The sequence below is a fragment of the Antennarius striatus genome, chromosome 13 (genome assembly GCF_040054535.1).
Source record: "Antennarius striatus isolate MH-2024 chromosome 13, ASM4005453v1, whole genome shotgun sequence".
Taxonomy (NCBI): domain Eukaryota; kingdom Metazoa; phylum Chordata; class Actinopteri; order Lophiiformes; family Antennariidae; genus Antennarius; species Antennarius striatus.
In genome coordinates, this window is record NC_090788.1 from 13,558,646 (window position 1) to 13,583,184 (window position 24,539).

The 24,539-nt window shown below is 39.2% G+C and overlaps 1 protein-coding gene across 8 annotated transcripts in view; it reads right to left on the reverse strand.

Moving 5' to 3' along the window:
* Nucleotides 1-2,625: 2,625 nt before the first annotated feature.
* The window catches only part of aff4 (AF4/FMR2 family, member 4), a 41,256-nt gene continuing 19,342 nt past the window's right edge, over nucleotides 2,626-24,539 (reverse strand). For 2 of the 8 annotated variants that reach the window (XM_068330753.1, XM_068330754.1), the window contains 20 exons: nucleotides 17,218-17,347; nucleotides 14,083-14,859; nucleotides 13,713-13,751; nucleotides 13,483-13,569; nucleotides 13,110-13,137; nucleotides 12,931-12,994; nucleotides 12,601-12,693; nucleotides 12,001-12,145; nucleotides 11,081-11,834; nucleotides 10,792-10,943; nucleotides 10,264-10,349; nucleotides 9,491-9,725; nucleotides 8,634-8,731; nucleotides 8,139-8,202; nucleotides 7,470-7,606; nucleotides 7,145-7,216; nucleotides 6,921-7,014; nucleotides 6,795-6,838; nucleotides 6,362-6,579; nucleotides 2,626-6,223 (listed from right to left, as the gene is read on the reverse strand). In XM_068330753.1, the coding sequence (XP_068186854.1) occupies nucleotides 6,096-6,223; nucleotides 6,362-6,579; nucleotides 6,795-6,838; nucleotides 6,921-7,014; nucleotides 7,145-7,216; nucleotides 7,470-7,606; nucleotides 8,139-8,202; nucleotides 8,634-8,731; nucleotides 9,491-9,725; nucleotides 10,264-10,349; nucleotides 10,792-10,943; nucleotides 11,081-11,834; nucleotides 12,001-12,145; nucleotides 12,601-12,693; nucleotides 12,931-12,994; nucleotides 13,110-13,137; nucleotides 13,483-13,569; nucleotides 13,713-13,751; nucleotides 14,083-14,859; nucleotides 17,218-17,343 (3,441 nt within the window). In that variant the 5' untranslated portion in view covers nucleotides 17,344-17,347 and the 3' untranslated portion in view covers nucleotides 2,626-6,095. Of the gene's footprint in view, nucleotides 6,224-6,361; nucleotides 6,580-6,794; nucleotides 6,839-6,920; nucleotides 7,015-7,144; nucleotides 7,217-7,469; nucleotides 7,607-8,138; nucleotides 8,203-8,633; nucleotides 8,732-9,490; nucleotides 9,726-10,263; nucleotides 10,350-10,791; nucleotides 10,944-11,080; nucleotides 11,835-12,000; nucleotides 12,146-12,600; nucleotides 12,694-12,930; nucleotides 12,995-13,109; nucleotides 13,138-13,482; nucleotides 13,570-13,712; nucleotides 13,752-14,082; nucleotides 14,860-17,217; nucleotides 17,348-21,630; nucleotides 21,828-23,698; nucleotides 23,844-24,539 lie in introns of those variants that run through there. The other 6 variants (XM_068330752.1, XM_068330751.1, XM_068330750.1 and 3 more) reach the window with 6 other exon arrangements.

A 24,539-nucleotide genomic window follows, 5' to 3' on the forward strand; every position in this document is an offset into this window, starting at 1 on the left:
GGAGGAAGAAGGGGGTGAAAAGTAATGGAAAGGTAGATTTAACCAATCAGAGGCGGGAGGCGGGCCCTATGGGAGGAACCGATATTCTATTGGTCAGTCCATGTTGATGACGGCCCAGCAAAAGTTTTTGCTTCGTAATTTGATGTTTTTCCAGTGAAAAATAGGCTGGACCAGAGGTTGAAGTAGACGATTTAACGAAGTTAATGAGTATACATTCAAGAAAATTATGATAACTACAAACAACACTGGAAGGGAACAAAATCTAAGTAAAATGTGAAAAAAACAAAGTTGCCATGAAAACACAAAAAAGTAACAGGACCTTCATAAGAGTTAATGTTCTCTGGGCAGCAAAATGTGGATTGAGAGGAGCTAATCATTTCTTAGAGGGTCTGCCACGCAAAGCTATATAAACTACTTTGGGGGCGGCAGTGGCTCAGCGGTAGAGCAGATGTCTTGAAGATGGATCGCCCGGTCATCGGTGGAACGATTCCCGCTCCAGCCATGACATCCCTTGGAGTGTGAGCTGACAGTGATGTCAGCTCACCTCCCAGCCACTGCCAAGGTGCCCTTGAGCAAGGCGCCATCCCCACTACAAGCTGCTCATTTGGGGCGCGACCTCCGTGCGCTACCCGTCACTCTTCCTCCCCTGGACTAATTGCATGATTGCAGGCCCCTAGTGTGCTGTGTTTCAGGGGCCTTGTTCACAATACTGTGTGATGTAATAAGACTAACACATATATATGCATGTACTGAGAGTGAGAAGAGAATTTCCCCTCTGGGGATCAACAAAGTGTGAATTATTATTAATAATACTTTTGTTTCAGACACAGGTTTACTGGACATCTATTTATTTGCTGAAATTTACAAAAAGCAGAGGTTACACTCTGGATAGTTCAGGACTCAGTACAATGGAATTTTTATTTTCCAATAGAAATAACTTGTTGCTCAATAAAGAAGCGCAGAACACATTTTTCAAAATTACGCGTATTTTTGGAGGGGTCAAATTTAATGATATGTAAAACATTGACTATAAAAAAAACAAGGCAACATCTAACCATGTCTTCTGCATCCTCTTCTCTCACACCAACTACCTTCATGTCCTCTTTCACTACATCCATAAACCCCCTCTTTGGTCTTCCTCTAGGCCTCCTGCCTGGCAGTTCAAAACTCAGCATCCTTCTATCAATATACTCACTATTTCTCCTCTGGACATGTCCAAACCATCTCAGTCTGGCCTCTCTGACTTTATCTCCAAAACCTCTAACATGTGCTTATGTACTCATTCCTGATCCTATCCATCCTAGTCACTCCCAAAGAGAACACTTCCATCCCTATCCTTAATCACCCTAACCTGCTGCACGTTCTTCCCATCTCTCTCTCTGTCTTGCCAACCTGGAAAGATCAGTCTCTCCCTCCTTACTGTCCAACCTAGCATACAAGTCATCATAAGCCCCTTGTTTGGCCTGTGCTACCTCTACTTTCACCTTCACCTTGCATCTCCCGGTACTCCTGTCTACTCTTCTCAGTCCTCTCAGTCCCACTTCTTCTTAGCTAACCTCTTTCTCTGTATACACTCCTTTACCTCCTCATTCCACCAAGTCTCTTTATCTACTTTCCTTGCAGATGACACACCAAGTACTGTCCTATCTCCCTGATCACATTAGCTGTAGTTGTCCAGTCAACTGGAAGCACCTCCTGACCACCCAGAGCCTGTCTTAACTCCTCCCTAAAAGTCATGCAGAACTCTTCCTTTTTCAGTTTCCACCATTTTGTCCTCTACTCAGCCTTTGCCCTCTTCATCTTCCTCATCACCAGTCATTCTACACACCACCCTCCTATGCTGTTTGGTTACTCTCGCCTACCACTTCTTTGCAGTCACTGATCTCCTTCAGATTACACCGTTTACATAAGATGTGTAGACAATTATTTCCCCTACGGTTCTGTGCTGAATGGAGCCCTCATTCATTCGTATCAGACAATTGTATAGGATTTTCATTGTAAAGGAAACTTTAATATGATTTTGATGAACAGAAGTCACTCTCAACTGAGAGATGTCCAAAAAGTTTCACCCACGGTTTTGTTTGATCGTGCCATCATCATCCGAACGCGTTCGGTTTTTTACAACTGTAATGACTACTATTGTTGATTACCAGAAAAATAAAACAAAGAAACTCATTGATTTATTTTGCCCAGATGAAAATTAATATGGCCCCTCTGAAACTTCCTGACATGCTTTGACATTTTTAAACTTTGAAGGTAGTTAAGATGTCGAAAGTTTTTTAGGAAATGTTGTAGGGTGATTACAAGGATCCAAGCATCTGGTGGAAATGCAAGCTGGACCTCAAGTGTGTTTTGACATAAAATAATGTACACTTACCGTCAAATTGACTTAAACTCCACAGGCCTATAAATTTATTGTACCATTTATAAAAAAAAACAAATGCAGGTTGAGTCAATTAGACATTCAAGAAATTATTTAGTTCTTCCAATTTGACATTCCATTTTTTTCCAAGCTCTTGTCAATCTCTTGGTTACGTAATTAATACACTTCCCTAAAGGCATCAAAACAACAAAACTCTAGAGGCACACAAGATGAACATGAGGAACACTCCATAAACATATCCATATAGTGTATATATTTTATTCTCAATACGACAAAATACAAAGAATATTCAGGACAGACTCTCATTAGTCACAATTAATACTCACTTCACAAGAATACTTTTAAATTACATAAACTAAGTTTGAAGATCAAACTCAATGAGTACCTTTAATCATATTGCATCCATCATATATAGTATCTCTAGCATCTGTTCTCTTAAAACTAATCCAATTTAGACTTTTGTACATAGTGTATGCTGCTGGCCCCGCTTTAGAGACAATGTTTAGAAAAAAGGTCTTATACAACATACTGTATAAACTGCTACAACGGTTTTTACCTGTAGAGAAATACCTCTGTTTCAAAAGACATGTTGGACCAATTGTTCAAAAGGGACAAATAGAAAATACATCTCTCGAATGAAAATGAAAACAGACTGTATACACCATCCATTCATCTCATGAGATCAACGATATACATTTCATGAAAAGTACGCGCCTCCATATCAAATACAGAGCTGACAAAATATTCACACTGGGATCTAGACACGTTAGTGATTATGTGGCAACCATGACTCTGAGAGACAGTGAAGTAGGAAACAGAACACCAGCACGGCAAGAAAAGGACAGAGAAATCAATATGATATACAGTGTTGAGAGACTGAAACGTCATATGTAACAGTTTGGAAGAAGAACAAAAACACAAAATCCCACAGAGAAAGAAATGTGCATAAAGTATCTGACAAATGTATTTACAGCATTTCTTTAAATTTCAATAAAAATGTCAACCTGTAGTACAAATTCACCCTTAAAGAAATGTTATATTTACAATTTATACATTTATATTTAAATAAAAACATGCAAGCATTACTCTCTACTGAATGTCCCAAAAAAATCTTACCCTGGATTTTTCAAGTTAAAATATTAATTACTACCGACAATGAAAATCTCATCATGATTACCTCCAATGTATTTACATCTTGCCAGTTCATAAAACTGTACTTCTTAAAATGACTAAATAGAAAAAGCATGAAGCAAAAGGGCAGAAAAATAAATAAGTGTGTGCATCTAATATAATGCTGAATTTTGTATATTGGCATACAAGAGTGTCGGGAAAACAAGGCGCGGACCTGTACTCACTAAGGGTACCAGTGTATGAAGACGTTGACAGAGTTGGAAAAACCCAAAGGGGATTTTCATGAGAAAAGAAGCCTTCAGCTTTAGGTACAAAAAAAACTGAAGCTGGAGGCTTATGTTGCTTATTTTTGCTTACAAAAACAGATCTATATACAGATATATACTAAACCATTACATAAAAATGCAAAAGCTAAAGGCATCGGACATTTGAGTTCAAAAGGTTTCTCACTGAGGTGGAAAAAAAGGAGGGGAAAAAAAATCCCAAGCCTAAAAATATTTTTTTTTCCAGAGAAACTGATTCCTTTTTTTTTTTTTTTTTTGTAAAAATCCTGCATAGATGAAAATAATACCTCCTCTGACTTTCTCTTTTTCAAGTGAAAGAGGAAATAACAGTATCCCCTCTTACAATAAAGACCAGGGAGCCAGTGAGGGGAAATAAGTAAAAGACAAAAATTAAAACCTGGGCCAGTTAGTAATTCAGTTTTTTTTTTATTACAGAAAGCTGCCTGATGAGCAGTCAACTCAGAAAAACATATAACTTCATTCTTCAAAACTAAAACAAAGCTAACAAAGGTACAGATCTTTTTAAACTTTCTGCACTTTCCTTTTTTAATTTGCCATCAATTAAAATAAAAATATTTTAATAGTTTCCAGGAAAACTATTTGACCCAGGCTTCAATATTTCCAGCATAACTCAGTAGAGGGTAGGGTAAAAGCAAAACAGTGAAAAAACAACAGTCCTTCATGTCATTCAAGACCACTAGCATTCAAATTATCATAAAAGACACTCAGAAATGTAAAATAACCAATAGAAATGTTCATATGTGGACAGCCAGTGGATGCAGTTACTCTGTTGTCTTTACCTTGCCTGCTTTAGCATGTTAACAACTAATTGATGCATTTCTTATCTGCAGTCTTTTAATACAAGAGGGATTAGTTTTCCGAAAAAATTCAAAGAGGAATAATTAAAAATAGAAATACTTTGCATCTTATAATCCATACTCAACCCTGTTTTAGAAGTATGTTTTTGAAAAGTTAAACCTCATCTCAGCTACAACACAACAAGAACCCAATTACTTGATATATAAATAAAACATATATTGGTCATTATATTTATTAAATACATTATCATAGACTTCTTCTGTAAATGCAACACTGCTACTATGTATCTCTGATGACTAAAAAAACATTTTTCATTTAAGATCAATTGTGCCAAATTAGTGGCAACTCCGGCCCAGTTTTTGTAGCTGTTAGGTCAGAAACTGCATTGTGTCTGGGAAAATTATTTCGACACTCCCTGCTGTTCCACAGGAAAACACTGGGCAAACGGGAGGATCATAAAATGAATAACACTGTCTGGAAGTCACTCATCTCCTCAGAAATTTCTCAATGAACAATGCAGCTTGTTATGACAACCATCACAAGAGCTCGGCAGCCCCATCTAGAGGCAATGCTGTTCCTTACATCAAACCAAAACCGTTTGGCCAATCCGATGACATTTCCTTTTTTAACCACAGCTATAAAATTCATGATTGTGGAAAATTGAATGATATTGCTAGATAATGCAGCTCACATAATGTATAAATATAAAAGAAAACATCTGGTGTGAACAGTAGCCCTTCCTATGGTTTATAAAATCTTGTGGGCATGTTCCAAAGAAAGTTAATTTACAGTATCTTAATTTAAAACCAACACCATCTTTGATATAAATGTCAAATGCTTTGACATAACCATTGCCAGTTTCCATTAAATGACAGCTGTTTAAAATCCATTAAATACATAAAATCAGAAAAGGGGGGGAAATATAAAAAATATTCATATATGACACGGTGGCTGTTTGTTTTCCTGCAGCTCACATACAAGGCACAAAAAAGATAAAGAGAAACCTTCATTTTAAAGCACCTTTGGTGTTTATGGGAGGTACTTTGGTGAAACAAAGTCAAATAAAATTTAAAAAGCCAAAGTAGCTTAAGAACCTAACTCCGTATTAAGCATATTAGTTGAAGTGAGAATGTCAGTATATGAAGCTTGGTGATCAGCTGTCAGTTCTGCGTTGCAGTTTTGATGCTTCTCCATGCGTGGTGCTGTCAACGGTTTGAGATGCTCAGTGCTCTTGGCAAGCTGGTGTAAGAAATGGACACAGTGTTGGAGATTTATCTGAGAAGTTCTTCACACTTGTGTGTACATGGAGGACCAGATGTGGTCTGTGTGAGCACAATTGTGTTCATCTGTAATGGCAATGTCATTTTATCTCAAAGCGTGTTGCTTAAAAGAAAAGGCTGAGGTGTGTGTGTGTGTGTGTGTGTGTGTGTGTGTGTGTGTGTGTGTGTGCGCGCACGTGTGTGAGCACCAAGTCCTTTTTAAGGAATAAGCTTAGCATCCAGCCGCAGCCAGTGAAGGCCTTGCCGTGTGTACCGCACCAGTTCTGTCATGCTGCTGGTATTGAAGATGAGAGGACCCATCACCTTGTCTAACTCCAAAAAGAACTCTAGAGAAACAGAAGAAAGCACCACAATTGGTTTTCTGCTTCCACAAAAGAAAAATCCATGTGTTTTTCTCAATCACAACTAGTTGTTATTGGTCTACACTGTATTTATTTAGTCTAATAATTGTTTTTGTGGTTTACCCTTCTGCTCTTTGGATAGCTGCTCAGCCTGGTCCCAGACCTCTGTGGCATACAGGAAGTTGGAAGTGACCTGGACGTAGCTGGCAGCCATCTGATGGATACGCTGAGGGATGGTCACAGAGGAGCTGGTGCTGCTTGTGCTGGTTACTGACGAATAGCCACCAGCCGTGCCTGGTGACAGTTTAGGAGACACTGGAGAGGGCATTCCCGCTGCCTTGCTGCATTCGGGAACAACACATAGATCCAATGATGAGTACATCTGGTTTAGAAACTGTCTGGTAAATGCTTTACAACAGTTTTCTTTACCTTCCCTGTAAAAATTTAATTTCTAGACAGCAATTTCCAATATTTTCCACAGACTTGTGCATTACACACTTTCTCCGTCCTTACAATTACTTAAAATTTTTAAACTAAAATGGATGATGTGACTTACTTTCCCATTCCAGGAGAGGGAGCCTGGGTGTTACTCAAAGAATTCTGTTAAGAGAACAAGAACATTATGTCCACGCGTAAGAAACAGATTACACATTGTAAAGCACTTGGAGGACAGAAGAAGTACCTTTAAGTGTTCAGTGAGTGTTTTCGAGTACTTTAGTGCACTGTCTTTCCTCAGCTTGAATAACCTCAGGTAGAGGAGGGACTGGCATCGAAGACTGAAAGGAGAAATAGTTTTATACAGATCTTTTATTGTAATTAATTGCAATAAATATAGATTAAGAGGTACTGGTTCAGGATATGACAACATTTCTTCTACATGAAACAGAAATCCGTCAGTATACTCACCAAAGGACAGCTAGCCTCTTGTCCGCTGAAGTAGCATCTGGGGCCATGTAGCTTTTTAACTTCATAGTGTATCTAAATATACACAATATTTAGTTTGTAGGAGAACTAGTTTTTAAGTCGTTATAGAAATAGTTCGTTCAGAGACTTGTATTATGCTAACAATGGCCAATTAGCCTGAAACCACAAACCTACATTGGAAATGAGAAGCGATAAAAAATTCTCATGAAATCCTTAAACCAACTTAAATATTGACAAAGATAACGACAGACTTCGACATGTTCTAACTGAAATTTTGTGACAGGGATGAAGCTTTTTGTGTGCTTACTTGATGAGCTCCACGGTTTCAGCATACATGGGGAAAGGAGACTTGGCCTCTTGGGCGCTTTTCTCCAGAGCATTACCACATTCAATGAAAGATACCACAGCGTCCAGGTAGTAAACTGCCTTCTCAAACCGGTCCAGCTGTAAAAGAGAAAACCTTATTGTATGTCTTCCTTACTGCCACAGCATGACATTGGAATGTGACGAAGTTCTGAGATGTCGTTCTGTAACATTACTGTCATAGTTTGACTCTATGGATTGTGTTATTTTATCACACTGGAACAGAAATTGTGATGCACATGTTGGACCTTGAATGATGAAGTGAACTGGGGTTCGGGAATTCTAATCTATACACATGCTAGTGAAATTATGAAGTGTGTCCAAAATGGATTAAATGGGGGACTTTTAAGGATCTTGTTGAGGTTTTTTTCTATTGGGTTTTATATATCATGCTAAAAAAATGACATCAGAAATAAAAATAGGCTTTTAGTATCTTTGAGGTAATTGTCCATGTTTGTAGCAAAGTATTAAACAAAAATTGTGTTCCAGTTCCTAGGTCACATGCAATAGGCCAACCAGGATATAGTTATTCTCCTCTCACTTATTTGCATACAGTAACTGACAGAGCCATCTCAATTTCACATGCAAATTTCAACCAGGGGCTCATTCTTACCAGTGCATCTGCATTGTGTTTAAGTTTCTTGGCCTCTTGTAAGTAGTGATCTGCTGAATGGACCCTGCAATACAATCATTAAGTGATTAAACATTTGATTCCTCCAAGCTACTGGAAAAAACCCTCTTATTTAAGAAGAAACACTTGCTGTAGTTTTACAGCACTGTAGTCGTGGCTTAATTTATACAAATTTCCTCCAAGCAGTACGCATAAGGTGTGATTCAAACAATCCTATTCTGCAATCAAATTAATTCCCAAACACAAGACACAAAAAATTCTAAAGTAAGACTACCACTATATTATAAGGACAGGGACTCGAAAGAGACGACCATTTAAAATAGAAATTTGTATCATCGCTCCTGCATGCTGCTTCATCTATTCACGGCCTTCCGAACCTCCTACAGCTTTATGCATCAAAGGCACCCCTAGATCCCCACGGCAGCTCTCTGCATACCCTGCTGAGGGGTTATCCACAGTGGAAAGAGCTCCTCTTACCTGTCTTCAAACACCAGCTTGGATCTATGAGACTTGGAGCTGTCCATGGAGAGGGGAGGAACGGCCAGCTGGTTATCAGAGCCCTTTGCAGATTTCTCCTGCAGAGATGGAAGACGAGAAGGAATTATGTTTTTGTTTTTTTTTTAAAGTGAGGGGGGCCTGGTTTCTGAAATTGGAAGATAACATTGGGGGGGTGGGGGGGGTTGATGATGGAGTCAAAATGTGAAAATGTTTTTCTTTCAGTACAGACTCTGCATCCATATCATATAAATACCCGAGACATTAATGATGTGAATACAGTATAGCCAAAAATACACATTATATGTACAGGGCTCGAAATTCCACCCATTTTGGTCACATATGCGCGCAAAGTTTTATCAGTGCGACTATTAAATATATTTGGGAGCACTGGTGCGACTAGGGAAAAAAATCTGGTGCGCCTTGTAAGACCGCGCTCCTGCGGTCCTGCCAGGAAACAATGAGAGCGCAACTACGGCTGCTCTCCTGGGCGAGGGAGAGAGGCGCGCGGAACGGAGATGGACAGAGCGGTCTCTATCGCTCCGTCACTGCCTTGCTTTTGGGTAGGTGCTCCTAAAGTCTTTGTTGGTGCTACTAACGTCTAAATTTGGGAGCACCAGTGCTACCAAGAAAAAAAGTTAATTTCGAGCCCTGTATGTACATGTTCTTGAACGCTCTCTCTCTTCCTGCAGTTTCACACTCGGTTCGTAATTCTCCAGGGGGAGAATTGGCAAACAAGTTGGAAAACAAAGAAACATTGCACTTTCCCTGTGTCTACAATGCCTGCCAGGCATTCCTGCAGACCATAAATAACCAGAGATGAGGTGACTTGTACCCACCTTTCCATCACGAGTGCTTCGTCCCTTGTCCTCTCCTTTTCTATGTTTGGAGGTGGAATTGCCCTTTGTGCTGTTGCTTCCCTCCTTGCCACTTCCTGTCCCACTGGACATAGAAGTGGGGGACTGGCTGACTGTCCTCTTACGACTTGGATGCTCTGCCTTGGATGTTCGCTGAAGACCAGACATGGATGGAGAGGGGACCGGTTCCTCTTTCTTTTCCAAAGACCTTTTCAACCTTTGGGCAGAAGATAGTCGTTTCATAAAATAAAACAGTAAGCAGAAGCAATGTACAGGTACTCCACATCACAAAATACAAATGCACAGATTAAATACAAACAAATATTTTTATTTAAAGTATTCCATCATAAAAAACAAATTACAAATCTCATTAAAGAAAGCTGGTGTGTGGCATTTTGATTAAAAGACACCAGAAACAAAACTTTTATTTTCTAATGCTCATTAGCTAAAAGTGTTTATTTTGTGAATTGTTTGAATAGCATTAGACATTGGGGCAGGCACTATTTTATCTCACCAAAACTAAGTACAACTTTATACCATGTGCCAACTGCTCCCAGTGTGCAGATTTTTTCCTGAAAATAGCATTCAAGAGGAATGCCTGTTGTCCTGCCTGTTTTGTCCTGCCTGTGTTGTCCTGCCTGTTTACCGTGGGTCAGAGAGGACTGCAATTTCATCTGTGCTGTATGTCGTGCATATATGGTTAACTTGACAATAAAGCTGACTTTGACTTGACTTTGAAAAGAAAGGACACTCACTCTTTACTGCTGTTTCTATGATGAGATAGGGACTTCTCCTCGAGCTTACATCGCTTACTCTCTGACTTGGTGCCTTCTTCGTCATTCTAAGGATAAAAAAAAAGAATTAAAAAAAACAGCACAAAATATTAAAACCAAACTGTATTACAAGACATGATTGAGTATGTAAATGTCTGAAGACAAATTTCAACACAAGAACTTTCCAAGTTACAGCACAACCTCCTGCTGAAGCTGAATGGCTTTCTAAATAATTGTTAATAAATAATTGTTAAACCTTTTGACATAACTAAAACTTAAAACTGCAAGCTTCCCACTTAGAATTAAAACATATTGAGGAATCACATACTTTAAGAAATACCAATTACGGACTGCATCAAAACTAGATAATTTGTTCAGAAGTACTTTAATCAATTTAACAGAAGACATCTGTTGTTTAGTAAAGCGTATAATAATGGGTTTAAAGCAATCTATCGAACAGAAGTATATTAAAAACAACAGAAGAGGGATTTGTTCCATCATGTCTCACACCTTGTGTTTTCTCTTAGCCTTATTAGAGCTCTTCTCAAAGCTCTGCTTGCTAAATTCTTTGCTGTCCCGGTCTAGTGAATCATCTCTCTCCACTTTTATCTCCACAGGCTCCTTGTAGGGTCGCCCTGGAATTCTGGACAGTAAGGTGAGATCTATAGAAAGAACATAAGATAAGAACAGGATAGGGTACGGTTTGACTTAGTCCAAGGTAAAGAAAAGCTTCAAGAAAGTGCACTCCTGAGAGATATTCTAGAAACAAGAACACAAAAAATGAGCTTTTTCGACTAACCTATCTTCACAAGTAATGCCTGCTGTTGGGGCTGCCTTGCTGTGTAACGCTCCTCTGGGTCACTCAGTGGAGACAACAGCTCTTTCTCTTCCATTGGAGAGAATACACATACAGGAGTCCTAATACTTTCTGTGTACTTGGGTGTCTGCGATGAGGAAGGGATGCTATCGTTCCCTTCAGAGTCTGAAGATGACGAGTCCGTATCGACAAACTCACGGGATTTCTGTGAAGTCTTGGTTGGTGCCTTAGTCTTGCGTTTATCTGTAGTGGAGGTTACTGCAGCTGCAGTAGGCCTTGGGGAGGACTTAGGCTCTTTTTTGTTGCTTGGTTTGCGGAAACCTTTAGTGGCAGCTTTAGGGCGATGGGGTGGTATCTCCGGAGCCGGCTCACTCTCCACTCTCAGACCTCCTTTGGGTTCCTCCACAACTGGAAGTTTCTCAGACTTTTTAGGCTGTTTTTTACCCACACTCCTTCGAGGATTTGGGCCCCCTTCACTCTGGGCAGGGGATTTTTGTCGACCACGGCCACCCTCTGCACCTTTTTGTGCTGCCCGAAGGTCCCTGCTTGGGGTTGCCGCTGTGGAGTCTTTTGACCCCCCGCCCTGACCCCCATAGCCACGTCCTGAGCTGTTATCTCTGCCCTCTTTCTTGCACTTAGTTGGAACATTATTGTCCACAGGAGAGGCTGGTGAAAACTGCTTGGCCTTCTTGAACCAGTTGTCTAACTGCCACTTGTTGGCCATTGGTTGCTCTGGCTGAAGGAGAACAGGAAATTAGAAACAAACCATTATCCAAGCAGTAAAACATATTATTTTCTAATTATTATTGTGCTAGTTAGAAAAAACCCAATTAATGCCTGAAGGAAAAAGTAATAAGTCATCACCAACTGGAGATAGCATGAAGGTACTGTTAAATTCTTACTTCAGGGGAGGCAGGGCGCGGGTGCTCATTGGCTTCACTGTCTGTTGTGCTGCTTTCGCTCTCACTGTCTGAGCCTGAGCTGCTTTCTGAGCCACTGTGGCTGCTCGAGTCGTCCCTTGATTGTTCTGCTCCCTCACTGTTATTGCTGTTGTTACAGAAGAGAGTCAATCAGATTTATACTGAGTACAAAAAGTGCACTTTCAGTCATACATAAAAACAACTATATCATGTCCTGTGGTTGAAATCTTATATACAATTTCAGGTACACATATTCACTTCTGAAGTTACAAACATTGTTTTGCTCCATACAAAAAACAGAAGTCTACAATATGCTGATCATTTCTGGATAACGCTTTTAAGGCTGAAGCACGACATTCTGATGCTTATACTTTTATGGCTATTATTTGTCAATTCTGCATTGTACCATTTCAGAGCTGAGATTTTGCTTCACACTGGACATTTAATCCCTGATGACTCTTAGTCTTGGCATTGGGGAAGGTATGAGCACTGTGTGCATATGGCACTTGACTATAATGTGAGGCAGTCCCAAACATCAGCGAACACAATCACAATATGCTGCACTTTTGTTTCACATTTTACCTTGCTGATGTATTCCTGGAGGCATTCTTGGCAGAATCCTGTTCTCCATCACTGTCCTCACTGCTGCTTAGCTTCAGATCATCCTCTAGTCTACTGAGATACAGAAATTAAACTACGTTAAAAAATCATTAGAGACATATATTTAAAGCACAACTACTCGCTCTGCATCACTAAGGCAACCTTTGCATCTGTGTTTTTAGATTGCTCTACTCAGCAAAAATGTGTTTTATTATCCTATTCTTTGTTGTCTGAATCAATACTGTAAAAAAAGAAAAAAAGACATACACAGGCTTATAATGAGATGAAGAGAGGAAAAGACAAAGCACTTACGTTGGTTGGTCATCACAAGCTTTGGGCTGGTGACTGCTGGAGCTCTTAGAAGAACTGCCTCGCTCTGACAACAGACAAACTTATTAGTAATAAATACATTTAAAAATACATATACTGCATCAATAACAATAAGTATGAGTTTATTGTGCATTCAGATTTGAAGTGTGCGTAATACTCACTGTGGCCACTTGGAAAAGGGTGAGAATCCTGTGGTGAAATAAAAATTAAATAAAATTAAATAATAATAAAAAGACACTGCATTATTTTTATGACCTTAAGTGTGTTTTAATTTTTAATTATAAAATCTGCTAATTGTATAATTTCTATTTAAAAAATCCCAAATTTTTTAATAAGGTTCAGTATAACCCTGCTTACAAAACAAAAAGCCAATACCAGCAGTAACATTACCTTTTTTAAATAGTTAATAAGAATTTACCGAACAGGGTGTATTTGGAATCGTGTGTGTGGTGATGACCAAACAAACAAATAATGACGCTTTACTGGTTCACCCTGACACATCTTAGCAGTACACACAGGGACTGGCATACTGACCTTCGTAGGGAATGGAAACTTAGATGGTTCTGTTTTGCAGGGGGTGTGGATGGCTGTCAGTGGAGAGGGCCACGACTGAGTCATTTCCTGTAGAAAGAAACACACATGAAAAAAAAATCTAAATTATTTATGAATAAAGTGAAATTTCCTTTACTAACTGGGTATTGTAGAATTTTCTCTGACTAGTCATGATGAGAGAGAATACCAGGCAAAATATATTACACACAAACCTTCAGAATCTCGTCAACGCAGTTGGCATCACTAGATCCCTAAAGACAAAAGAATATTTATCACATGTTCATGACAAATATGATGCAACGAGCATCCATTTTAGGCCTTTACTGGTACCAGCAAGTTCCATTAGACAAAAGGTAACATGATGTGAGCTAATTTACTCCACATCATTTAGAAAATTTATATACACTAAACAAAACACTCTTCTGCTACTCTGTCCATTTGCTACATACACAGTGCAACATTCGCAAATATAAATTTAAATCTTGATTAACGCATTAACACACAGAGCGTCCATTGTGTGAGTCATGTGCAAATCCTGTAGCATCTACAATAAATGACAGAAAACTTGTGGCCAACCCTTACCTCCACAGGTTGTGAAGGAATCTTGAGTTTGGACAGTGACACCTTGCTGTTGGACTTCATCTCTCCCATGTTGCTGCTGTGTGACTGTCCACTGTAGGTTTCTGCTTGCAAGCTCTTAGGTTCTACCGTTTCCTGGCCGTCCATAGGCCGCACATATGCTGTAGGCTTCTGTAGCATGGAGCTTGGTTTGGACATGAGAGATGGGGGAAAGGCTTGACTTGAATGCTGTCCACTGGGGAAGGAGGTGTGAACCCGTGAGGGTGAGTCCCAGTTGGCTTCTCTTTCTCGGGGAGACTTTGAGCGATAGCGCTCCTTGCTGTGGTGCTGTTCAGCAGACACCGAGCTCCGTAAGTGGCTGTTGCTACTAGAGGAGCCCTTGGCCGGACTTGATGTGTGTGACTTTGAGTGTTCTGACCCTCCACTGTGTTTACTTGATTTCTTTTCCCGCACCTCCCCTCCGTGTCTTTGGCTACTGCTGCTGCCGCTGCTGCCTCCGTTGCCCCTCTGGTTGCCGAGTCCTGAGCGTTTCTGGGACTGGGATGAAGATACACCTGCTGCAGGTCCGACAGGTGTCCACTTACTGCTCTGGCTGCTGCCGCTACTACCACCACCACGCTGGTCACCAAACAAAGCTGGGCCGGATTTCTCCTCAGAGGAAGACGAGTTGTTAGGTTTACCGCTGAGCTTTGGAAGTGTTTCACCAATCGGTTCTTTCATCTCGTCGTAATTGCCCAGCATGCTCTGAATACGGCTGGACAGTTTATCTTCCTTGCTGGACTGAAGAGAGAAGCAGAGAATACGGGAAGAAGAGGTAGAGGAGAGGACAGCATGATTATGAATTAAAAGAAATAGCCATAGAGAAATAATAAACAGATGAAAACAAATGACAAACAGAAAATACAGACAGGAGAGAAGGAGGGGAAGGGGACAGAGAAAACATTCATTATGGGCACAAGCTCAACACTGAAGTCGTTTGCTTTCCATGAAAATCATTTTTAAAAAAGTTAATTCCACAAAGAAGGACTTAAATCAACAAAATACACGAAATAATCACGAGTTAAAATGCAGATTTGTTCATTTGATTTCAATGGCATTTTAATCATGTTTCAACAGTTTATCCCCTTATATATTTGACTTAAAACAAAGAAGATAATTCATTGGGTATACAGGGAGGAGTGACGTTACAGTCAGATATATTTTTCAAGCCGGGGCCCATATTGGTCCACACCCATCTTTGGACAAAGATCAGATAAGACTACCCAGTTACAACACAGAGGTTAATAATTACTGTGAGTCCAAAGACTTCAATAGGCCTGCTTTCAATCATCGGCTCCAACAGTACAAAATACTCTTGTCACATGCAGCCTCAGACTCTATGTTGTTTATAGATTCACACCACAAACTGTTGTCTGTAGAAGGAAATGTAACTATCTTGGTCATATTATGCACTCTATTAACTAGCATATGGCCAACCAAGCTCACATGTGTAGCTGCTAAATCTTTTTTCTGGAGTTGGGCTGGTTTCAATTTGTATATCAAGTGTAAATGGCATCCAGGATTATGGCTAAATCAGACAGAGTGGAAGAGAAACACTTACTACCTTTAAAATACAACCACTTATTGCAAGCATTTTAAAATATATTATGCTTGTTACACATTCTAATGCTGGCAATGGATGCCAAAAAGAAACAAGAAATAGAGGCAAAATGCACATCCTTCAGATTCTTTTTTTCAGCATTTTTTGTCCAGAGAAATTCTCATGAACTTTCCCTCCATGTTCATCAGAAGCCTGTTTAACATTTGGTTCCTGGCTCCATAAAGTATCCCTGGTCTTACAACTATACCTTTGTAATTGACAGTGACCATCGGAAAAAATACCACTGTATTATTTTTTCACAAAATCAAAATACTAGGGCCTTCACCTACAAAACTTTAAAATTAACCCAAACTTGAATAGACAATTGGGTTTTTCTTACAGAATTGGTAAATTAAAGGGATTTGATATGATTTGAATAATCCTTAATTTAATATACTGTATATGTATCAACAAATACATATAAAGTTATTAAAATAGTTAAGATCGGGAACTGTAAAAGAATGTTCTTCAACTGAGTAATAACTGCATGAGATATACTGCATAAAATGTTACAGCTTTGCCGCTCTACATCTGGGAGGGCCCAGCTGCAGCTGCGTGCACACATGGCCCTTAATGCAGAAGACAGTAAACTTCAATTTACTGAAGCATGACAGAGGAGGAAACTTAACATAAGAGACAGACAATGAAGAGATACAAAGCTTAGACAAGCCAATGATTTAAACAATTGGTTATATTTGCCACACCTTTTGTAAATAAAAACAGTTTAACGTTTTCAAAGACAGAATAATTAATTGTTGGAGTGTCTTTTTTCTTGTGGAAAGGTCAAGGACATTTCCTTCAGCTTTCATTTGTTGTGGACCAAAACATATATGTCTGCACTCATCACTCACCTTCGGTAACCTTTCTATTCCTAACCTGTCAGGACACATTCCTCAATGACTCTTTGATGGCCAGGCCCAGCTCAGAAGAGGAGCCACTTACTTGTGCTCAAATCTGGTTAGTGGCAAAGATTAGACCAGTACAGAAACCTTAAATCCTCTTTACCATTACACCGACTGGACAGGAGCTGGGCGCCCTACATCTATGTGTGAGAAGGATGAAGAAGACATTTTCTTATGTTTTCCTTCTTTAGCTGTGCTACAAAACAGAAAATGTTTTTAAAAACATCTGATTTTGTTTAATCCCCTATTTAAGATTAGTTGTACCTAGATCTCCTACTGTTTAAGACTGGAGTTTGCATAGTTAGAGTGCATTACACAATCTCTAAACTATAGCAGGACAGCAAAGTTTGAACGTAATGGAGTGGTATTTCATTAATGGAGCATAGTACTAGTATAGTAGTATAGTCTTGATGTCGTCAAAACAACTAAACATCAGTGTATACACTAAAACACTAAAAAGTGTTTCTACCTTTTCCCTGTACAGAAGAAAGTAACTTTCCTCTAGGCAGTTCAGGAAAGCAGGTAAAAAGGGCAAAAACAGATTCCACTAAAGTGACAAAAAAAATTGAAATCTGAATGTTTGATAAACAAATTTACCACTTTGTAGGGTTCAGGAAAGAGAGGGGAATTCGCTGGAAAGGCCTCGCCTCCTCCCTGCTGGATTTCTTGATTTCGCCTTTCTCTTTCTTTCATTCGGAGCACATTCCGGTCCTCACGGTTCATGTTGCTAATGACACAAATGGAACAACAAGTCAACATAAAAAGCACAAAGAGCTCTTATCTCAAGATTGTTATCCTGTGATTTTACAAGGATGTCTACAAAAAAAGAGGATTATGAAAGTGAGACATTCAGAATCACCTGCTACATATTTAACAATTTACCTAACAAAATGTACTCCTGACTGGCTACAAAACACAAGGCTATTTTCCTCCAGTGTTCTTTGAGTTCCTAATAATTACCAGCTGGTTCAAGTTTTCAGCCATTTATTTCATACATTCAAGCAGCTATTGTCTCCTATCTGCTGTGAGTCAATGCTTTGGAAAAACCACAGATCAGACATCATTTGTGGACCCCCACTCCTCATCAAATCACTGGAGTCCAGAGTTGATTGGTTTACGCTGATCAAGACAAAGTGTAGTTATCTAAATGTACAGACAACACTCTCCTTGAAAGAAAGTCTTAAGAAATGGCGTAACAAAAAGGAGTAATATGGATTAAGTAACATATTTTCATTATTAAACCATTAAATAAAAAAAAAACCACACACACACAAAACCGGGCTCACTATAGGAAGATAAAACACAATGTTTTCTGAAATACTTTTCATCGTCATATGTCTGAAGTTCTTTAAAACTAAAAAACGATCAAAGGCTCAGCTCAGCGTGTCTCCTACTTTAATATCCAGCATCCAGCTCTGCAGTGACAACATGGAGCTTACACATGTTGGAGTGATTCAGCAGCAAGTTCATCTTCCCACTCAATGATCTCACTACAAGAGTGTTTAAAAGCTCTTTTAAAAGGTTTTTATGACCCAATACATGACCCCCTATCCCCACCCCTCCACAGGTTTGAATGAGTGCAGTGAGTGGACTTTGAAGCAGTTATGAGAGTGTGAGGGCATTCCTCCCCAGTAACAAATCTGTACAGTTTTAAGATAAATAAATCAAGCTGGTGTTGTTTGAGAGCAAATGTGAGTAAAGAAAAAAAAAAGAATCTAATCTAACATTGAGTTTTGTCTCCGCTGCTTCAGAATTCATGGCTATACAGTTGCTACCCAGTGTAAAAATTAAGCTTCAAGGATATCATTATTATTCAATGTTGATTTCAGTTTTTTATCCTGATTTAATGAACAGTCCAAATCCACTCCTCATCTCAAAACACCCAAATTTTGTTGGGGGATGAACTTGGTGTCGGCTATGTTTTTCAAAATCAAAAACATACTGTGGTTCGACAGGGAGCAGGGAGGCCAAAGAACTTAGAGTGCGAGATCTTCACTACATTCACAGCTAAGAAACAAATTACAGGATTTTACAGAAGAGTTTTAAGATACTTTAAAACTGTGCCAGGACAATTTGAACAGAAAAATAGAAATTGACAGGGAATTTGAAAACACAACTGTATCTCTGACAGTATATATGGTTTCCAGGAAATGTCAAACTGCTCCGACATGGAAACATCTGCATTCACATAGCTTTGTTTCCACAGACAACCTCCAAACATATAGATCCACAAAAATGACTGAACACACAATAGTATGTATGACAAAGCAGAAGTAACTCAAAATTGACAACACATTAAATTACCTCAATTGTTGTTCAGAAAATGTACATTGGTGGAGCATTAATAAAATTCATCAGGTTTGCTGTACATGCAAACATTCTGATGTTGTATTTTTGTTGTTTCGGCAATAGGAGGCAATTAGCTATCCATGTAAGCAAATATGGCTGACAGGAACTGCATCAGGCATTTGTCTTCCCTATTTATACAACAATGGTATAATGTTTGGAAAACATTCCACTCTGGAGCTGATTCTAAAAAACTTTGACATTTCAGTCCTCAATAACAGTTGTTTTGAGGAAACGCACAGCCAAACAAAACTCAGGAAAGGGTTTCCGTTTTTTGGAAATGGCCCCTAAATCTTGCTCAAGAAAACCTTAACAAGTCTTCAAATTCCTCATGAAAAGCTCAGCAGTCTATGTAATTTCCCAATCAAACTTATCCAATGATGAATCACAACTGATGACAGGAAAATGTTATTCACACACCAAAGCTGAGGACGTCACCAAGGCTGTTTGACAAACACCTTTAAAGGCCACTCCTCCACATAAACTTACTTCCAGTGTAGTACCTTGGAAACCCCATGGAACCCATTATAAATAGTACTTAACCCTAGATGAGTATTACAATTCCACCACAGATAGCATCATTATCTGATCTGACAATCTTTTGAGGGCATTTGTTTGTTCATTACAATAGGTCTAGATTTGTTTTAAAAAGGATTGCATGCAGGAAAATGTCAAAGCTGAAGAGATAGGAAATCCTAGATCACAACACAAAGAACTGTCTATTCTAAGATCACTCAGTGGAATCAATTCTTAAATTCTACCTTGTACAAGAGGAGTAACTAAGCCCCTGTTTATACAACAACAATTTCATCAAAAATGTTTTTTGGTGTTTTAAAATGGTCTGGATAAGACCAACATTTTGGAAACAATCATCATTCACACTGATATGCAAAATTGGCATTCAATTCTGTAGCACCAACTCCGCAGCAACACAAACAAAATTGGACAGTCTGACAGTATTTGTATTTTTTTTTACCCTAATGTTCTCTCTGGTGTCTCTTTTTGTGGGAGTTGCGTTTTTTCTGTTTGGACACCACTGGTTTTCAAATATAATCTGGTTTCCAAACTTTGCCTTTTCAGGCCAATGGAACACTGTTTTTGATTAAAAGTTAAAAGCTAGAACCATCAAAGTTTAAAAAAAAGGTAAGAAGTTTTGAGTTTTTTTCTAAAATGCAAAAGAAACGGGTGGGGAGCCCCATCCCACTGCTGCCGCAGTCCACACCAGATGTGGAGACGGAGAAACTCATCAAGAAGAAGGATGAAGAGCTGAAGAGGATGCAGCAGATGCTCCAGAAGATGCTGCGGCAAATGCATGAGCAGGACCTGTGACCTCTGACCTCCGTTAGAATAACCAGAACCACGTCCCACAGCACATATTTGACAAACACTGTCCCTCCAGGTGACGAGGCACAGAAAATATCACCTGATTCTGAAAACACTGGTGGTAGAGAATGACGAGATGAATGAGCATGCTGTGAAATGTAGTTTGGGCTACTTTAAGTGGTTTTTTTGGGATTATAGGAAGTTTCTTACACTTACATTTGTTAATGCAGTCTTTAGCCAAGTGAGTGTTGTTAGGCAATACATTTTACTTTAACTGTAGTTCACAGCTGATGTGTTGTATACCTGAAATAAATCTCACATCCTGCTGCTGTTGATGGGTTCAGTGTAAGTGAACAAACACAGCACAGAGGTGGCTCAGTTGAACGACGGCTGCACATTCTCACCATTCCATAGTAGTATATGTCATGTGAATTCAGTGACTGTGTTAGGAAGATTTAGAAAATGCAGGTATACAGTACATTTCAGTATTTGATACTGTCCAGAGAAACTGGATCACTCAGTTCTCTTGCTTTATAATATTAGTAATAATCAATCACGTTTGTATAAAAGAATTAAGCAAATAAAAACTATAGGATAAAGCCTTTGTGATGAGCCTTTGTGATATAGATCACATTTTTTAAGGTCTCTACATATACAAAGTAGTCCTCCCTAACCCAACCAACTCCTAGAATCTGGTAAACAAACAGTTCCTGCATCAATGAATATTCAGAGTTTTAGCCCGGACTGAATCAAGACGATCGGATTTTGCAAGAGTGGTATTTGTGATGTCACAAAGGGCGCTCTGTGATTGTACAGAGTGATTGACGATATTGATTGGTTGACATGCCCCAAGAGCATGGTCATCCCTGAGGGGAAGTTCGTTTAGACTGCGGTAGCATTGTGCGGTAACGTCCTAGCTCAGAGCTACACACTGAAAGTTCCTCACAAAGTTTGTCAGCTAGCATTTGGCTAACTAGTTAGCTCCACTTCAGTATGTGTGTGTCCGCTAAAGGCGTATCTTCATCGGCATGGCCAATACAGCTGCGTGTATCTACACCACTCAAACAGCCTCAGCCTTTTTTTACAGCCTAACAGATATTCACTGTCACCAGACAAGGGTTACGTTCAACTGACATAAACCCTGCATGAGAAATAATCCAGGCAGAAATCAAGAGGTGAAATTATCACTCATTCCCAGCCTTGTCAGAGACGAAGGCTAGATACGCTCACACACACACACACACACACACACACACACACACACACACACACACACACACACACACACACACACACACACACACACACACAAACACACACACACAAACACTTAAGCCTTACCTGTCCCGTGTTTCATTTAGACTGCAATGTTTTGCTCCCTGCAGTCTCTCATTGTCAGTCACAATTGTCGATAAACAGCATGTACACATCCTGTTTGTAAACATCTGTTGTCGTCACCACTGATTTTTGTCCCATTTGCAAACACTGTGTGTTTTAAATTCTTTGAGATGTTCACCGGTGGTCTCAATAGGATCAGCCCATGTAGTGTTTACATAGTGAACAATGGAGTCACGTTCAGCTGAAAGCAGCTTCATGCTCATCGCAGAGAGATCAACAGTTATTAACAAGAAAGAAAACCATGGGAAAAATGAGAGCGAAATACGTAGTAACAAAGTTACTGAAAGAAAGTGCTCCGACACTGGATCAAAACAAAACGCTTGTGAACGCGTGGGGGAGAGTTGTTGATAGGGAAGTCTCAGATGGGGGAGGGAAGCAGAGATTGGGACCTGAGAGCTAAGCCCCATTAACACAGACTGTTTGGAGGCGGAAGCAATTTTATCAATATTCAATTATCAATCAAAGATATTGAGGACCACAGATCACTTTGGGGCAAGACATTTCAAATACAGTTTAGTTGGATATCTGGCAACTGGATGACATGAATTAAAAAAACCATAATATGGGACCATTAAAAGAAGTATTTCATATCTTTTTTGGGATGTAGTAGTAGGTCATATTGCAGTCAAGCCACATCTTCAAATTAATTCTGGGTGGAATGTACGACTGTCTGGTTGGTATGTAACACAAAGTGCATAAACTAACTGATACTAATACTACAACTTTCACTCGCAAACAATGAATATGGCACATTAGGAGAGTAACAAGCTGCAAAGGCACTGCTGAACAAAAACTTTCAGATTTCATCAAAGCCTTATGAAGTTGACTGCCACCCCTGAGTTGCTTGTCAGGTACATACTTCGCAGACACTTTTTTTGCAGGCATCTTGAATGCCAAAGTGCTAGGCAAAGAAGAAAACCTCATGCATCACTGAGGATCTCAGCTCTTGTTCATGCAGTTTTTCATAGAACAGGATTTTCATTCAAATTACTTTGTCTGAAATTCTCCATCCATATTGAAAGTTTTTGTTTTAGATACTTCATTAATCCCACAAGAGGAATTTTCTCTATCTCTGCATTTACCATAACCAATCCCTGAGGAGGAGTGGGTTGCCAATATGATGCTTGTAGAGCAAATTGGAGCTCAGTAAATGGGAGAGAACAGAGAAGACTGCATGATGAAAATACTTTGGATTTCATTGCAAACGGAGTATTCAATAATTTCAAGTAGCATCCATGAGACTCAGCAATCATCCAACAATGTATCTGTTCAGCGATTTGAGTACAACTTGAATCAAGTACATTTCAGACTGGAGTCACTGCAGGGTTGACCCTAGTTTGAAAAGTGCCTCAAAAAAGAATGCAAATAGATCTTAGCTTACTTACTTCACAGAGATGGCCTTCTGTTACTATTATTGATCAAATTCCTGAAAGTGAACCCAACAATACTCCTCACTGCCATAGCTGTGGTGGAGACTCACTTGAGCAATAGTCATTGTTATTCGCATCAATGGAATTTAGTTTGAATATTTTCATTTACATCAACGAAGACCTTAGTCCTAAAGACAAAATCAAACAAAGCCAGTAAGAGGGGCAATGTAGTTAAACACAAAGTTAAAAAATGTTCTGGCAAATTACTTCCGAAAAAATGAATTTCAATGGCTTTTATTATGCAAGTGTAATGGCCTTTGTTTATTATATACACTCAACAGTGTGCCATATTGAAAAGGTCAAAGTCTGCTGAGTTGACAAGCCAATACTCTTTGTTACCAAATTAATCAGCTCATCTATGTCTTCGTAACTCAAAATGAACAACTTAGGATGCATCCTCAATAAGTCAATAAAAAAGAAGTCAACTGAGCACCACAAACACAGAAGTGGGCTTCTGAACCATTAAGTAAGGCCATTTTAAAATGTTTTTAAATGATCCATAAACACAGTAAAAACTGGAGTGCTTAGAAAGCAAGAGAGATTTTTTTTAAAAAGTAGACAGCAAGCTGAATATGTCTTACCCTGACTGAGAGGCCATGGCCCCAACCACTGAAACATTGGAAGGAGGAGGTAAGAGCGTTCAGAGAATCTCCCAGGGATTCAGAAGTATTCTCGTCATGACTTGCCAGATCTAAATTTCTACGCCAGCTACTCCAGTGAAGATGACTTGGCCTTCTTTTCCAAGTGCACCTGTGGGTCTCAGCTGAAAGAGTAACTACAGTTTCTGTACTCAACTCGAAAGTTGTATTTCCTCAGAGTGGAGACAAATCTGACATAGGGAGGGGAGGTGACTGTTAGTTCTTGGGAGAAACCACAATAGCTGACAGTGGGGGTAGTAACATCCTATGCAAAGTTTAAGTGGAGCTGCTTTTGTGTAGTGCTTTCGGGTTAAGCATGTTTGCAGTACAAGAGAGGTGATAAGAGGCATGGAATGAATAAATGCAACTGTGAGTAGTAATGTGGCTTAATATTAAAATGTGTGACAAAATGATTTAACATGTCTCCTAAGTGTCAAAAAAGGATGGATCTTGCCTTAACAACAGACTTATAGGCACTTAATTATAATGGACTATAATTTAGTTGATGGGTGCATTTGTGCAAACTCTGCCAAACAGTACACAAAATAGAAATGAGAGGACTTACAAAATAAGAATCATAATGTGATCATTTACATATGAAAATATTCAAACAACAGATAAAGTGGATTTTAAAAAAGCTGTGCATTTTTCACAAGAGGCAACACTGAAAGGAGGCTTTACACAAAAGACAGATGCCTTTCATAATTACTTTACAAAGCTAACTTCAATGCTGATTAGAGAGAAAATCCGCTGGGGCAACAGCATAAGAGGAACAACAAAATCT